At 39.8% G+C, this 18,196-nt stretch overlaps 2 protein-coding genes across 4 annotated transcripts in view; both read right to left on the reverse strand.

Annotated features, from left to right (window-relative positions):
• Window positions 1-7,175, reverse strand: part of LOC110947979 (synapsin-3-like) — a 154,613-nt gene extending 147,438 nt beyond the window's left edge. Inside the window, exon 1 of one of the 2 annotated variants that reach the window (XM_051957584.1) lies at window positions 7,020-7,174. The gene's annotated coding sequence lies outside the window, so the exon portion shown is untranslated. Of the gene's footprint in view, window positions 1-7,019 lie in introns of both variants that reach the window. The other variant, XM_051957653.1, reaches the window with a different exon arrangement.
• Window positions 7,176-10,454: 3,279 nt separating this feature from the next.
• The window catches only part of si:ch73-252i11.1 (uncharacterized protein LOC553517 homolog), a 28,891-nt gene continuing 21,149 nt past the window's right edge, over window positions 10,455-18,196 (reverse strand). For both annotated transcript variants that reach the window (XM_051953614.1, XM_051953617.1), the window contains exon 12: window positions 10,455-15,141. In XM_051953614.1, the coding sequence (XP_051809574.1) occupies window positions 13,433-15,141 (1,709 nt within the window). In that variant the 3' untranslated portion in view covers window positions 10,455-13,432. The remainder of the gene's footprint in view (window positions 15,142-18,196) is intronic.

Consider the following 18,196-nt stretch of genomic DNA (forward strand, 5'->3'; position numbering starts at 1 on the left):
CAGCAAAAACTGAGCCAGAAACAAACCAGGAAAACAGCTTCTCTCACAGTTGCTAAGCTAAGTGGCTATGCTAACGGTTAGCGGCTAAGTTAGAAGGCAGCCACAGATTAACATGAAACAGAGTCAGGAAAACAATAATTAATGAAGCTTCAAGATATGGATCTTAGTGAGTAATAGAAGTGGTAAAACTGTGAAATATTAAGAAAACAGAGAAGAACAGCGGGAGATAAACAGATCAATATCAGTCGAGAGCGTCAGAATTTATTTCTATTCTGCATATTCAGTTATAGTCACCATTATTAATAAAGAAAACTAGTTATGGATGGCAGGTTTTCTGCTATTGCATGCTGTTAAAACATTACATCTGATGAATACTGGCTCCAAATATCGGTTATCAGCCTCAGCTGATCATAAAGAATCAACATCAGCCCTGGAATACCTACATCAGTGGATCCCTAATGCCCAGTTCTACATTCTTAACAAAATATACCGTATTTGCATACAACATACAGTAAACTAGCATTTAATTAGCATTTTAGAAGCCATTATTGGAATTTCTATACAAAAATTGCAGCTGGCTTTTAATAGAACTCAAAAATCCAAGTCAAATGTGAAGATACAAGAGGTTTTGCAGCATCTTTTCCAGCAACAGTCACACAACAACACGCTCTACACACGATGTTCGGTATCTTTAACCACCTTCTCAGCCTCGGTGTTTGATTTCCTGTCAGAGCGTGTGTGGAATCCTGCTGCTTGTTTTAATCAGCCATTTGCCAAACTTGTAAAACGGCAGCTTGCGAAGACACTATTAGGCTCGGGCTGTTGATTTCAGTGCACCAATAAGAAGTGACATGCTGTGAGATGCTTTGCTGCTATTTTGGAGACATTTTCAAACAGGACAAGCAACCAAGACACTCTGATATGCTCTCAACTTCGAAACTTGCTAAGCGAGTTAGAAAGGTATTTTGCCTTTCATCAAAACCACACCATTTATCAGAGATAGAAATTGTAAAAACAGAAAGAATTGTTGGATTCTCAGCTTTCTGAAAGCTCTTGAATCCAACAATTCTTTCACACTAGCCCAAACGAACCGTACTTGCTGGTGTTGCGGACTCCAGTCCGCTTTAAGCGGACCAAAAGGCATATGTGTGAAAGCACCCTTAATTGTGTATTTTCACAAAATCACTCTTTCTACAAGCCTTATTTAAAAATTCACCAAAAACAAACTTTGCACCCTAAAACTTTGTGGAAAAAAATAAAAACTCTGCTCTTTACGGTGCACTTAAAAAGCCACGAGTGATTGAGCTGGGACCAACAGTCACCTGACAAAAATTCATGGATTATTCGGCTGAACTGCAATGTTTTCAAAAATTACACCACTTATCAGCACCAGAAATTGTACAAATTTGACTTTGAACAATGACAGTCAAACTTCTTAAAATCATACATATCTAAGCTTAAATTACTGGCATTTAATCACATCATCTTTCACTATGTCTCATTTAAAATTTTGCAAAAAATATATTGTGAGCACTAAACATATTCTTTAAAAAGTGAAAATTCTCCACTCCTAAGCGCAACCATAAAAGCAACGACTGATTCAATTACGTTCAAGAGTCACATGACAAAAATTCTGGAATTTTTCAGCTGAACTGTAGGCAGTGTTTACACAGAAGATAGGAGACGCGTATAGAAATAAATTAAACATAATTGTAAATTATGTCTAGTACGCAGTCACCGTTTCTGTAGGTACTTCAAAGGCGTATTATCATAGAAAGATTGCCAGAATATACATTATTACAGCCTGAAACTGAAGAGTCGTCAGACTTGCTGTTCTGTCAGGAAACTCATACAAATCTAAGCCAAAAATCTTGACATTTCATCTAAATCACTTTTATTTAAAAATTCATTTAAAAATTTGCCAAGCATGAAATCTTTGGCTTGAACCAGATTCTGTTAAAAAACAAAAAAACTGCGCATGGTTTGCTGCATTGCAAACAGGAAACCATGACTGACTCATCTGGCACCAATAGGCACATGACAAACATATTGAGACTTTTTGGCTGAACTGTAGGCAGTGTCTACACAAAGCAGAGAAGAGACAAGTCTTTAAAAAAAAATAAAAATGCAAGTAGAAAAATATCTATCGTAGGAAAAAAAAACTCCCCATTTTTTCCAGAACTGGAAATACCCATGGGCACTTGAAAGGCAAGATATCTTGGAAAGGCTGGCAAAATCACACCATCAGAAACCGTGATAACACAAAGAATTGACAGATCGAACAGTTACTGAAAGTACTTAGCAGTGATGTGCCGTTTTGTAGGGAAACTGTACAAATCTTAGCTTGAAATACTGATATTTCATCAACATCACTGTTTGCTACATCTCATTTAAAAGAATAGCAAAAAGTAAACACTTTCAAACGCACAGATTTTGTAAAAAAAAAAAATCAAAAACTATTCATCTGAACTGCAGACAGTGTTTACACAGAGCAGAGAGCAAATAAGTAGAAAAACAAATCGAGAACAAAAGGCTATACAGAGCTTCAATGTTTTCAGTATTGATGACATCTGTTGGCACTTGGAAAAAAGCTGTACATGTTGATTCCAGATTTTCCTTGCCCCAATTTTCTTAAAATAAGCAATCAAATAAATTTCATATTTTTTCTTTTTTCATGATTTATCCTGCACGGAAGACATTTCTGAGTCCCCTCTACTTGTAGTCATGGTTGTTCTGTTCTCACAGAGGTGCAGGACTTTATACTGCAGTGAAAAATGAGCCCAAGAGCAAAAACATCCAGACACTGCTTAGAGTTCAGAGGGTTAAGCTAACATGGACGTAATTATGATGACTAAATCGACCTATAATATAAAAACCATGAAGCTTACGACCTAATCTGACACTCTGGCTGGTTTCTGCTCTTACAGAGAGAAGCCACCAGAATTGAGGTCTTTGAACTGTGAACCTCATCGACTGCAGTGGCAGAAAGAGCTCGGCGACAGCAGCGTCAAAGTCTGCAGCCGAGTCACCAAACACCGACCTCACTGCAGACGTCTTTCTATCTGCTCGTACACAGGACCGCTGCAGAGATTAGACAGGTCCATTTGAAACAACTTAATCTGGCTCGAGAACAGCAGCTGAGCATCAGAGGAACCAAAATGCTGGACTAAAGCTCAATAAACCAGCCAATATGAGGATTTGTGTTCATGTAAAATGCAGTAATTCTAAAGATTTTCACCGCTTTGCACTTCAAACAAAACTACAAACCGACTGAAAAACAATCCACCGTTCGGCCGCTTCGAGTCTTAGTTATGACTAAGAGGTTGTCAATGAATCATTTCCATACAAACAGCATCAGCAGCGTATCGATTCATTCAGGACAAACCAGCCCCCGCATTACTACAACTTTATTTCTGCATCAGTGTTTACAAACTGGTCGGTTTTCTGCAGCTCATTAGCCATGAAAAGGTCAACGCTGCTCTGCAAATCATCGTTTAGCCAGAAAACGGGGATCATTAGCTGCTGGCCTTTCATGTTGACGAGCATCTGTTGGAGGAAATATAGATAACTAGTTATGGACGGAAAGCCTGTGTCCGCCTCCTGATGGCCTGATTAATATTTCATGGTGTTTGTTTGGTACTATGGCGTCATTCTCAGTCAGTGTTCAGAGCTGAGGTCTGACATGGCTTCTACTGGATATTTATAGCTGAAATTAGTAAAACTGTGTTGTGACCAACTCTTAAAGCTTTTTTTTCCAATGTTAAAGATGAACTCAGCAATTTAAATCAGTTCAGTTAGACTAAATTTAGAGAAAATCTAGTTTAGACCACCATTTTGTGTGGGCGTGGCCTAATTAGGTGTGATTGACAGCTGCACGGCAACAAAAACAAAAAAGCCTACAGTCATTATGAGATTCTGGAGGGGGAAAAACATAGCTCCAACTGGCGAACAGTTTAAGTCCAGCTAGAAAAGCATAAAGAAATAATTACCGCAATCTGAATATAAAAAAATATGTTTTCTGAGCCTTTAAACTGCATTTAAAGCTTCACAAAACAAATGTTTTCAAGTTTAAAATGGGCTAAAGACAGCATGGAATGTAAAGATGTCACTTTGTAGACAAACCCAAAGACAATTATCACCAGGTGCAACAATCCCTTCAGCATTACAAGGCATTTTATCATGTTAAAGCTCATCGTTTTGATCTTCCTGCCCTCCAGTAGTGTTTTGGTTGACTCTTACGGCTCTCATTAGCAAAGCTTATGTCTGCAGCATGCAGCTGTTTTCAGCAAAAAAGCTCTATTATGTCCAGTTTACTGCAAAACAGTAAAGTTAGTGTCTAAGCTATTTAGAAGGCTCAAGAGAAATTCTTCGTTTTAGTTCACAGAAGCATTAAAAACAGCCTATATTGGACTTAAATTTGCCATTTAGACATAATTACCCTCAAGGAATGCTGATGTGGCTCAGTCTTTGCTGGGTGTGTAAATAGTTAACCAACTGCATGTCAAGAAATCCCTTTTCAGCAAATGTTACCAGAAATACCACAAAGATGGTTCATTTTGTTATGATCGTGTAACTCCTGGCTTTACTTCTGTTCCAAATGGACTGTTTCAGTGTCTGTAGGTTGAAAGGTAGCTGAGCTCCTGTCCATGCCCCATTCAGGAAGAAGACTCTCTCTGTGGCAAAACAACTGACCACAAAGACGTGAATGTGTATTTGATACCAGAGCTCAACTTCTAACTTTGTCTCTGAGCATCATTTAATGGAAATATCTCTGAATTCACTGTACAGGTGTTACTTTTAACTCATGTTTGGGGAGTTTGTCTGACAATACCGAGGTTATGGGGTTATAAAGTCATTGTTTTAGTTGCAGGTTAGCATGCAATGTCAATGAGCTGCGTTTCGGTGGCTCTCTCATAATTTATCCATTGTCTGGCAACAGAAAAATAAACATATGGAAATAAGATAAGCTTTACTGGAAATTTGGCTGTAATAAAATGCAGTATTGGTGAGCACAGACAGCAGGAGAGAAGCTAACAGATGTAAACAACATCTGAGTTTAGGTTGAACTGAAGCACAACAGGTGACATGAAAACACCTTAACACAGTCCTTGTTTCAGCTTTCCACAGAACTGTCACCTGTGGACATATGATCAAATTTAACAGCAACATTGGCCACATTAGCCACATAATGTGCTAACTCTAAGGATTGTTGTGCTGGCACTGCCATCAAAATTAAAAGTAAGCCATTTGATCTTCAGTTCCTCAGATGCTAGGAGTGCATGAAGTCTCTTGTGTTCACTTTTACAGCAAACAGCAGATTATTAGGTGTTTTTTGTTCATAACCAAGACATTTTAGAGTTAGCAAAAGTAGCTCTAGCACTAAATAAACCTGCTGAGTGTATGCCGGCAGCACTTTTGAAATGATCAGGTGGAAGCAGTGCATTTAAAAAAGCTAGTAGTCTGTCGAGTGGAGGAATGGCAGTAGTAATCATCTTTTGTACTCTCACAGCGTATACTTTACACCTCCTACATATAAAATACAATATATATGGATTTTCACTAAATATAAGCTTTAGGTTTATGTGTTCCAGCAGCTGCTCTGCACTACTAAATGAATGATTTGATGACACGAGTACATAAACGACTGAGAATTCTGCGATATTCCCATGATGCAATGATTAATGACTTCTATGGATGCAACTGTGACGGTTAACGTGTTGCTTGCTGTGCACTGTCAATCACGGAACAGAGAGTCTACTTCCTGAAAGGGGCACAGACCGCAATAGGTCAGCTGTATTTAAAGGTACAGATAGTGGAACAGCCTCAAGGCCTTTAATCTTACAAAATTATGCCTGAAAAGCAGCCCATTAAGATGACATGTTAGTCAGAAATGACTTGGTGCTAACATAATTGCACAAGTGTTTTCAAATCATCAGTTAGCCTTTCAACACCATTAGCTAACACAATGTAGCATTAGAACACAGTAGCGATAGTTGGTGGAAATGTTCCTCTGTACCCCTATAGAGATATTCCATTAAAACTCAGCCATTTCCAGCTAGAATAATCATTTACCACATTAAGAATGTGTGGACTGGATTTCTGATTAACTTAATGTTAACTCAAGTGAAAAAAAAACAGCTTTTCTTTCAAAAATAAGGGCATCTCTAAGTGACCCTAAACTCTTTAATGGTAGTGTACATTCAGAGAGAGTCTTCTTCCTGAAGGAGGCGTGGACAGCAACAGCTCAGCTGCATTTAAAGCTACAGACACTGAAACAGCCCACTGAGAACAAGACTGAAACCACAAGTTAAACAGTCATGGTGAAATTAAGTATATTATTAAGTATTTTTGAGATGATAAATAAGAACAAAAACATCCTGGCAACCTGCAAGACTGTGTCACCATTGTATTTGTTTCTGCTGGCACGAAATGGGGAAAAATTAAGGTGCTGCAGGTTTAAAATAACGGCAATTTAGGTTATTTTTTTAAAAATACTAATAGTTAAATACTAAAAAAAAATCTAAATGGTTCTGGGTGGGCAAGCAAGCAAAACAGAGAAAATAAAGCAGCTTAATTAGGACCAATAAGAGCTTTTTTGTGTCTCTAAATGAGGTTTGCACTGTTTTTTGTCTGTATTTTTGATTGCTGCTGACAGGATACAGACATCTGCCTCGTTGTGCCATAAACTGACTTTCCACCGCAGCGGCTCCCCCGGTCACCGCCGTGAAATGGATCCGCTCTGCCAGGCTCACCTCCTGGACTGAGGGTCTGCGGAGGCTCGGCGGAGGGAATCCCTGAACACTAGCGACCGACGCTGCACCTCCCAGGTGATCGCGACGAGAACGAGCAGATAAATGAAAAACCCGGAACAGAAAGAGCTTCATTGTGTGCTGCAGCTGGTTCCCCGAAGCAGCAACACAAACCTCCTACAAAAGGCTGGAGAGCAAACGTGCAGGAAAAGACGCTGGAGGAAAAATGCGCCAAAAATAAGAACAATTTCAAAAAGAGAGAGAATTTACCTGAGCAGCTGTCAGTGATTAGCGACGGTTAGAGGATGACCCTGCTGCTGCTCCTTCTTCTTCTTCTTCTAAAGATGAGGATGATGATGTTTCTTCTTCTTCTGCGCTCAGGTCTTCCTCCAGCCTCCCTCTCTCTCTCTCGCTCCCTCTCTCTCTCTCTCTCGCTCCCTCTCCCTCTCCCTCTCTCTCTCCTCCCACAATGCATGCTGGGAACACGAGGGTTGTAGTCTTTTCATTACCGCAGTGGATACACAAACAAATAACCTGTAAATACAAAAATCTGTAATTTTCAGGATTTATTTTTTTATTTATAATTAACTGGATATTTTCATTTTTTAAATGCGGAAAAATATCATTATAAAAATTACATTAAAATATAACAAATTTACACTTTAAACCCCATTACCCAGTAAAATAAGCTTTTTAAATAAGTCTGAAACGTATTTTTACTAAATCATTGTGTTTAATTTGAGTTCAGTTCTGTAAATATATTATTAAAACAGATAAGATAGTTAAAGGGGAACTTCGTTTTTTTTCAACCTGGGGTCTGTTTCCATATGTAATTTCATACATGTGAGTAATGGAGAAATGAATTTTTGACATAGCTCCAGTATTTAGCCAGGCAGGCAGCTTCGCAGCTCAGCTAGTGAAAAGTATGGGGCAACTTGCCCCCCCCCCGCGTCAAAGTCCGCCCTAACGTGCTTTTTTTCCCCACACTGACCAGCTCGGATAGTCTCAATGAGTGTCCCACAACATACTAGAGATGAGAAGTGAACGAAAACCTCCACATTACCTGGCAATCGCTATTTGTTGTGGTCTGTATCCAAATCTCGGGACGCTAGAAAGTGAATCTCGTTCTGAAATCGTGCGCGATTTCGGCACGGGGGCAAGTTGCCCCATACTTTCCGCTAGCTGAGCTGCTAGCTGAGCTGCTAAGCTGCCTGCCTGGCTATATACTGGAGCTATGTCGAAAATTCATTTCTCCATCACTCACATGTATGACATGACATATGAAAACACACCCCAGGTTGAAAAAAACCGAAGTTGCCCTTTAAGTTTGAGGTTACCTAACCCTAGATGTTTGTTTTATAAGGTTATTGAGTCATTCACCCAATGAGCCACATTGCAGTAATAAAAAGACTACAACCCTCATGTTCCCAGCATGCAACTGTAGTGTTTGAAGCTGAGTCTATTGATTGTACCAGATGGAGCGAATTCAAATTGGCTCAGAGGAGTCACCAGCTGTAGTCAATTGTAACCACTTATGAGGAGTTCATCCCACTAAGAAAATCTGACCAAACAGATTTTGTCATATTTCCAAAAGACCTACAATAAATCTATGAAAGCATCCAAATGAAATGCACAGAGATAGATGATAGCTAGATAGATAGATAGATAGATAGATAGATAGATATCTTCGCAAAACTTTAACGTTCTATAAAAAAAATATTGATTTATTTTAAGATCGGCCACCTGATCTCTCATTTTGACCATGAAAACTAACGGAAAAAATATATATACAGTCTATGCACCGTTCTCTGTTTGGCTCCACATTTGCTGATGACCACTTCCGGTCCCAGAAAATGAAAAAACTGACCCTTTTTCGTTTCTGTCTCTCACTGATTTTATTTTCTTGTTATTGTAAATATAAAATGAAAATCAAAGCATTTTTAAAATTTCATGAGCAAATTATGTTATACGGTGAATAACAAACTTGCAGACAACAGTGCAATAACTATTCTTTATTCATGAGGATCAGATATCTGTGAACAATAATTTGCTTGATATTTGATATTGCATAAAAGGACATTGTGATGTTGTAAAGAATAGTGTTGGGGATTAGCCCTTTAACTGATGTTCTCATATTTGTGAAATTTTAGTTGTGATGGAACTGTTTCCTTGCAGAGGAAAAATAGATGATAGTGTTATTAGAAAGTGCAACACCTTTTATTTTATTTGTTTGTTTTTAAATTTAATATTCTTATTTCTTATTTTATTTCATTTTTAAGGTTTGGATATCCTTGAACACTTATTTGAACAGAATATAGATTCTGATATTGTTGTAAAGAATAATGTTGGAGATGTGCACTCATGCTGAAATAAATCCACATTGTGAAGCAACCCTTACTTGCACTGAATTGGAAATGTTTTAGAAAAACACACTGAATTACAAGACAAGGCTAGAATTACATGATTTTAACAGTAATAGGTCGTGATCTAAAGTGGGCCGGTCTGAGGCACGAAAGTCCAGGGCTGAAAATGAGTCCCACTCTGGCCCTGGTAAACATAGATTTGAATTATGATGCTGATAATATGACAGATCTCAAGAAGCTAGCTAATGAACAGGGGTGCATTTTGCCACTAAAGAGCCTGGTGGCGAACAAAACTGAGCTAAAAGATGAGTGAATATTGGACCTAAACCAACAAGGTACAAACAGAACTCCAAATGAATATACATATTGATATGAGCAACTCTCCACTAACATAACCACCATGTGTCTTCTTTTCACAGGTTTCTCTGCTGCCTCCAAGTGGTCATATGACCGGCTACCGCCCTAATGACAAAACAATCAACCTACAAAACACTGTTAAACGATTGTGAAACCTGTCTTGCTGATATCAGCAGCGGTAAATATTTGATGACAACATTTGGGCAGAACATGAGAGTAAGTGGACCCACAGCTGTCACCGATGTAACCCAGCGCAATAACAACATCATTAATCTCTTTCAAGCCACCGTCTCCAGACATGACGTCACCGAGCGGCTCCAAAGGTGACGCTTTGCTGAGCTTCTGTGGAATCAAAGCTGCAGGCCAATGCAGTGACTGGGATCATGTTTGAAATATTCATGTCTTCACTTCTGTCCAAAATGTCTGTATAATAGCAAGTCCAATTATGACATTACTCTCTCCGGTCACACAAAAGCATCATAAGCACGAAGCTGGATCAAGAAAACTTTTAATAAATTCATGGGTAACAGTGTGAATGAATGTACAAATCCCAAGATTGTGTTGGAGCTAATTACACTTTAATGAGAAGCTGTGGTCCAGCTCCCAGCACTCTGGATACAAACACATTCACAGATGCTGCGATAGCAACTAATTAATTCCGCTTTTTTTTATATTGCACTGCAGCAAAACTCTCCATCGGCATGACGATGGTTATCTATAGGCACATACATGAATCAGCCTTTATACGTATGCTTTATGCTGCTTCATTTCAGCTTTTAGCCTCTTGTTGTGCTTCAATAAGGTCATCTCACATCTGTGAAGCAGCTGTTGCATGTATCTGTGTCAAAAGCTGAATCCTCAAAAGTGCAACACAAATGTTGTCATCCAGCCACAGCAGCACACATCTGCATTCAGAAGACGCACAAAAATAGAAGCCGACATGAAGGTATAGCCACAGATGACTCAGGTCCCTGTTGCACAGGTTTGTATATTTTTATTAGATATAAGAAATATTGGTACAGAAATTGAAGTAGAGGTCGAAGCATAGAAAGCAATAGAAAAAAAAATCATTTTCAACACTTTTATCTTCTTCATTTTATGTCAGCACAGGTGCATTTTGGAATATTTCATACTTATATACACTGAAGCTAATGGCACAATATATACTGAATGATAGATACTGGATTTTACAGCAAAAAAATTCCAGTTTCAATATATCAGCTTATTTCACGTAGAGAGAACAAAAACATCTTCTGTTTAACCACATCAATAATTAAGGATTACAGTTGTGAATGTGGATGAACATGGACAGGATATCTGAAAGCTTTGGTCATCTCCTCTGTGGTTCCACTGGCTTCATGTACAGTACTTACAATATGTACAGTAACCACCAAATAATTAAAAACAATATCAAATTACAGTATATGTATTACTTCTAAGTACAACAGCAGGCATTTGGACTGAGGTACGATTTAGTACTCAGAGTTTTGGTTTCCTATATCTAAAAATCAGGACCCACAGTAAGAAGTCCATGCAAAGAAGTCTGTACCAAAATGTTTTCAATATATTCAATAGATTTTTCAGTTGTTCTTTGCAGGAGGGATTGTGTTTCTCTACTTTTCTCTTTAAAATACCCCAGAGCTGTTTCATGGGATTCAAGTCACCCACCATACTGGGCCATGTCATCATTTTCACTTTTTCCTGTTTGTATGTTTTGATGACGTGCTTCTGATTGTTATCATGCTGAAATATTCCTTTTCTGACAAACTTCTGTAAACTGAAAATCATCTTGTCAGCCAGTATTTTTGCTTTATCCTCATACAGCCATGGTACATCTATAAATGTAATCTCCACAAAATCTTCTGCCACATAGAATCACACTCCCACCTCTGTGCTTCACTATCAGGACTATGCATTCACTATGGTAGTCCTAGGTAACTTCACATTAACCATGTTGGAAACCATCTGAGCCAGACAAATTTATCTTGGTCTCATTTGACCAAAGAATGTGCTCCCAATTACAATGAAGCTACTTTTAAAGTTTTCTGAACAAAACTTCATCTTGCAGTTTTTCTTTCCAAACAGCACTGACGGTAAATTCCTCGGACAACATCCATAGAGGTTGACGTTACGTACTGCCTTTCACACTGCCTGAGCAATCACAGACACTCAGATTTCCACTGAAAACCAATTGTGAAGTAGCTGTCCATCTGTTTTTCAGAGCTGTATAGTTTAAGTACATTATTGAACATGGTGTCATTTCGGAGGACGACCACTGCAGCTCTGATCAGTGGTGTTATGTCTCGTTCTATACCTTCTGATTACTGCGTGCAACTGTGTTTTCACTCATTTCTAGTTGGTGAATGGTCTTCCACTATCATTCCCATCTTTGTAAAGTCTCACAATCAGATTTTTAATTTCCTGTTGCAGTTGTTTCACGAGGACCCACGATGCAGACATGTGGATCGGCATCTTATAGGATCCAAAACCGAGAAAACTCTGGTGTTCATGGGTTCGGCTATTTGGAAATCATAGGTACACACAGTTTAGCTTTGGTGATCACAGGTGTTTTCACTTTTATTGCAGTGATTTACTGCTTTGGGGGATGTATTTATCTTACAGTCTCTTTGAAATGTTTGTTTATAAGTCAGAATACTCTACATATGAGCCCTGAAATCATGCAATTATTAACAGATTATGTAGTTTTGATTGCTTCTGCTGTATACAGCAACATTACCCTAGAACTGGTGCATAGAAAATGCTGCATAAAAAAGACCTTAAAAACAGAAATAATACCGAATAATGCATCTGTCACCTTACATCTTTTATAAACAGCTGAACAGATGCTTCATTGATCCACTGAGACTACACATACAGTAGATCTGTTGACTGCAGCTGTTATTTAATTCATCACAAACTCGACAAAAACTTCTCCCGCTTTCGGCCAAATAAAGATCTGAGTCATTTCCCTTCACCCAGGGGGTTTGCCACCATAGCGTTCTTCCATCGACTGGTGCTAAACCACTGTGACTCAGCAAAAACATAAACATCTCAAACACCGGGAGGAGGTGTGCACGCAAACAAAGGCGAAGGAGTCATTTTTTATTCATGAGCTCGTGCAATACAGGAAAACCAGATCATCCGATATGCTGAGGCCTGGAAGCTCCTGGCAGCTGGCTCTGTAGGATCTGCTCAGCCTACCAGGAAACAGCAGCCGGGGAAAGACACAGCGGCCGGCATGGGCACGCATCAGGCAGGAAGGGGTTGCTTGGGCTGGTTAATGTCAGTGGATATTTACTGTCACCGGGTGGGCTGTTGCATCCTGCATGGCACAGCTGCATTTCCCATAGGACTGCTCCATCTTAATGGGCAGCAATGAAGCACGGGTGGCGGATAAATGGATGCAGTGGAAGCGACAGCCAAATCTGTTTTCACCCTGGGAATTGTCTTTTTGTAGACTAATGCATAGTTGGATCCGTTTTCCTTTTCCATAAAGGAAAAAGCAGCTACTATATGTGTTAAACCAAAGAGAAAAAAAATGCTCAATTATAGCTAATCACATACATCAGTCCTGTCAATCCTCCAACCTTATAATAATACTTTACTTTGAAATGACTCAGGATTAGGTAAAATTGACGCAATGAAACCAGATGACATCAGGTTACTACTGTATTTATTGTAGCCCTTAATTGATCCAGTTACTTCAGAGGTCCCAGGTTGTTTGTGAAACTACTCTCCTTTTTTAAAATGTTTTGCATGGGTACAGATACTGAAGAACTTACAAATTCATCAGAGAGCTTAATGGCAGATTTTGTGGCCAATTTACTGTTCCAGCTCTTATACATGTGATTAAACGAGCAAACACTTTGGGCAAAGAGTTTTTATGGATTTGGTATCTTATAGCAGTAAGAATTGATTTTGTTTCCGCACTTGGGGGCCATACAACATCCTGTAAATACCAGTTCATAGCACCCGTTTCGATACTGGTTGTGGTGGCAGTACTGGTTTCAGTGCCGGTACTGGTTTCAGTATTGGTACTGGTTTCAGTGCCAATACTGGTGGTGGTGGCAGTACTGGCTTCAGTACTGGCACTTGCTTTAATGCCAGCACTGCTTGTGGTGACTGAACTGCTTGTGTTGCTGGTGGTTTCAGGGCCGGTACCAATTTCAGTGCAGGGACTGATTGTGGTTTAAGTTTTAGTTGTGCTGGCAGTACTGGGTCTGGTTTCAGTACTGATTGTGGTTTTAGTACTGGCTGTGGTTTAAATACTGGTTGTGATGACAGGACTGGTTGTGGTTTAAGTACTGGTTCTGGTTTCAGTACTGGTTCTGTCTTAAGTACTGGTTCAGGTTTTAGTACTGGTTGTGGTATCAATATTGGTTGTGTTGGCAGTACAGGTTTTGGTTTAAGTACTGATTGTAGTGTCAGAACTCGTGGTTTTAGTACTGGTTCTGGATTCAGTACTGGTTCTGGTTTAAATATTGATTGTGTTGGCAGTACAGGTTTTGGTTTAAGTACTGATTGTAGTGTCAGTACTGGTTGTGGTTTTAGTACTGGTTGCGGTGGCAGCATTGGGTCTGCTTTCAATACTGGTTCTGATTTTAGTAGTGGTTGTGGTCTAAGTACTGGTTGTGATGGCAGTACTGGTTTTGGTTTTAGTATTGGTTGTGGTGGGAATACTGCTTGTGATGACAGTACTGGTTCTGGTTTAAGTACTGGTTGTGGTTTTAGTACTAGTTGGGATGGCAGTACTGGTTCTGGTTTAAGTACTGGTTGTGGTTTTAGTACTAGTTGTGATGGCAGTACTGGTTCTGGTTTAGGTACTGGTTGTGGTTTTAGTACTAGTTGGGATGGCAGTACTGGTTCTGGTTTAGGTACTGGTTGTGGTTTTAGTACGAGTTGGGATGGCAGTACTGGTTCTGGTTTAAGTACTGGTTGTGGTTTTAGTACTAGTTGTGATGGCAGTACTGGTTCTGGTTTAGGTACTGGTTGTGGTTTTAGTACTAGTTGTGATGGCAGTACTGGTTCTGGTTTAGGTACTGGTTGTGGTTTTAGTACTAGTTGGGATGGCAGTACTGGTTCTGGTTTAGGTACTGGTTGTGGTTTAAGTACTGGTTGTGATGGCAGTACTGGGTCTGGTTTAAGTACTGGTTGTGGTTTTAGTACTGGTTGTGGTTTAAGTACTGGTTGTGATGACAGTACTGGTTGTGGTTTTAGTACTGGTTGTGGTTTAAGTACTGGTTGTGATGACAGTACTGGTTGTGGTTTTAGTACTGGTTGTGGTTTAAGTACTGGTTGCATTGCCAGTAGCTGTTTGAGTGCCAGTGCTGAATTCAGTACTGGGTGCTGTGCTGGTTGTGGTGCTGGTTTCTGTGCTGATACTGGTGCAGCATCAAATATGTCGACCAGCAGGTGTATGGTCTTGTAGTGTAGCAGGTACTCGGGGTAGATCTGGTGCTTCTCGAACACAACAAATATGGATGGGTTCATGATGTTGTCTACGCAGCTGTCGAAGAAGTTTACCTCCCCACCATCTTTGGAAGGAGGTCGGCGGTAACCAGACTCCCCTTTGGTATAATCTCCCACCAGCACCCGAGAGACGAACATGGTTTTGACTTCACTGTTGCCGGTGTAGCTGTGGGAGTATCTGGCATCCCGGGCGAAGTAGCTACCTAGGTTTGGACACAAAGACATGAATGTGAGATAATTACATTGGCAGATATAGGCAGAGACTCCAGGACTGCAACAAAGGATTATTGTAATTCTTGATAAATATACAAATGGTCTCCTTGAAAAGGCAATTCCTTGCTTGGCAAAAAATTGCTGCTGGAAACCGATGGATTGCTCCGTCTTGCATGGGGATGAGTTACTGCCCAAGGTCATGGAATTGAAGTGTCTTGTGTTCTTGTTCACGGATGATGGAAAAAAGGAGATGGACTGATGGATTGGTGCAACATCAGCATTAATATGGGTGTTGAACTGGACTGTCGTGGTGAAGGTGAAGCTCTTGATTTACCAGGTGATTCTCATTCTAACCCTACCAATGGTCATGAAGTCTGGATAGTGAATGAAAGAATAAGACGACAGGCGCAAGGGGCTGAAAGGGCTTTTCTCCATAAGGGCTCAGCCTTAGCAGTTGCTGATATTGCTAATAATGTATAAGCTGTAAACTGAAAAGTCATATTTATGGCAGCATCAACTTTAATCTCAGTTTTTTGGTTCCAACAAGTTTCTGAAGCAAATATTTGGATCTTTAATTATGAACTGCTCCACAAAGGTCACTAATTAGCTACCACCTTTGTTTGTCAGAGATTAGTGCTGGGCAGGTTGCATACACCCTGTTAGCCTTGTTTGGTTTTTGGATTAAGTCATCTTTTCACTCACTGTGGGCTCTTTTATAACTGCAACATAAAGTCCTGCACCTCTATGGAAAAAGAACAAATTTAATTCGAAGTAGAGAGAATTCAAAAAACTCTCCTGTGTAGTATGACACAGCTGTAATGGCATAAATCATAAAAAAAGGGGGGGGGGGGGGGGAAGCTCCACACATGGCAGCAGTGTGGGATGTAATTTTTTTATGTGGCCCATTTAAATTGTATTAAGTCTTAAAGTAGGGTGACCATACGTCCTCTTTTGCCCGGACATGTCCTCTTTTGAGAGGCTGTCCGGCCGGTGTTTATAAAGTCCTTCAAATGTCCGGGTTTTTGATTCCCTAAATTCCACATAACGCGAAACCGCCGCGCTCTTGAATCGTACTGCGCAGCACTTAGAACCCATTCTCTTCTATCAGACAATTTCCACTGCACACGCTGCGGAGCGCCAGCGCTGCGTCTCTGAAGCGCCGGCGCTGGAGATTCGCTTCCTCGCAGGCTGACAGGCAGGTAGGCACACTGCGAGAGAGCACTCGAACAGAAAGAAAATGCCGAAACGCAAATGTCATTTCACTGATGAAATGCAAAAAAAGTACCCCTGTTTTCGTCCGGGTCGTGTCAAATGGGAGGCAGAATGTACAGTCTGCAAAGCTGGGACTTATGTCTCTGTAGCTAATAAGAAAAGGAAAAAGAAGGAAAAAGGACTGTTGACTTGAGGCATTATTTCTATATTTTTTTCATTTGCCATTAGACACATTATTTTGAAGAATGGGCTAACTGAACATTGAAGAATAGGCTACCTCTCTTTTTTCTTTTTGTTTAATATTTTGAGGCATTATTTCTATTTTTACATAATTGATAATTTGGAGGTTATTTTGAAGAATGGTACTCTACCTCACTGTTCCTAACTAAGGTGTAAGTGTCAGACTTAAGAGAGATGATTATTTCTTATTTTGTTAAACATCTGAATACATGTGTTCCTACACAACTTGAGTCAATAACTATTAAAGACTAGAGCATGCCATATTTGTATGTGACTCATTATATTGTTTAGGAGAATTGCTTTAATTTAATAAATATATTATTTATAAAGCAACTGTTTGTGAGTGTTTTGGGCTATTTTTCTGTATATCCAGGTAAAGTGTTCTTTTCTGGGGAATTCAGAATATCTGTTTAACTGAGTTTGAAGCACAGAAAGCCCCCTGACCCACGCAAAACCCCTAAAAATGGGGGGGGGGGGGGGACTGAAAATTTTTCGTGCGCGAGCTGGAAATGTGTCCTCTTTTCAGAGAAACAGAATATGGTCACCCTACTTAAAGATAAACATGATTAATGGTGTAGCTGCTTGACGGTCATCGGACAGTCCACTGAGTTTCAAAAACCACTATTCAGGGCAACTTTGGGTGATGAAGGATTTGCACATTTTTATGTACAGTCAGCGCCAATGGAAACAAATTAGGACGCATAAATACAGACATATCCAATCCTAGCATGCACACATAACATTCATCCTGCAGTTTGTCTGGAAACACACCAGGAGGAGGTTGCTATTGGAGGAACATCTGTGTGCTGAGGGGAGGGGGTTGTGATGGTGGTTATTTACAGGCCTCATGCCTCTTATGTCACAGGAAGCAGCAGCCATATCGATCAGTTTTCAGGCCCTCCCTCATTACACTAAAGACTCCGACTGGACTGCTGCTGCTGCTGCTGCTGCTGCTGTTGTTAATCAACTTATGAGACCTACAGAGACAGAAACACAACTGCAATTCCCAGAGGTGCTTTTAAGACATTTTTAAGTCACTCGAGCAAAAATAAATGAATACGTGAGACTCTGCACTCTGAACTGAAAGGCTTTGGTCGGGCAGCTGCCTTTCACGACACAAAATCAAAATAGCAGCCTTATTTGACTATTATGATTGCTATTATCTGAAGCAGAAAAAATCTCACTTCTGCTCCTTTAAGTTGTATCTCTTGACCATAAACATGTTATTTATCCACTGATTTTATACACAGACTCTCACAGTCATTTGGACACCAATTATTATCTTATTGCACAAAAGCAAATGCTCTATCCCATCCTATAGGGGTGATCAGATCTCATTATTCCAGTCACAAATTCACATCATTCGGGATTCTGTTTCTGTTAATTACTTACTGCAGTCTAATCAGTGGACTCTCCATCTGATAACATCTGTCTTCATGGCTTCCCTTCCTCTATTCTGCTCTGGTTGTTCTGTAAAGTTCCCTCTTTTTTTTTTTCCTTTCTCTGTCTGTTAGTAGTTCAATCACCAGATCAGTAGCAGAGATGCTTCAGGGAAAACTAATTATGGCTCAAAAAAGGCAATGTCAGGTCATC

Source organism: Acanthochromis polyacanthus, chromosome 1, assembly GCF_021347895.1.
Source record: "Acanthochromis polyacanthus isolate Apoly-LR-REF ecotype Palm Island chromosome 1, KAUST_Apoly_ChrSc, whole genome shotgun sequence".
NCBI classification, from domain to species: domain Eukaryota; kingdom Metazoa; phylum Chordata; class Actinopteri; family Pomacentridae; genus Acanthochromis; species Acanthochromis polyacanthus.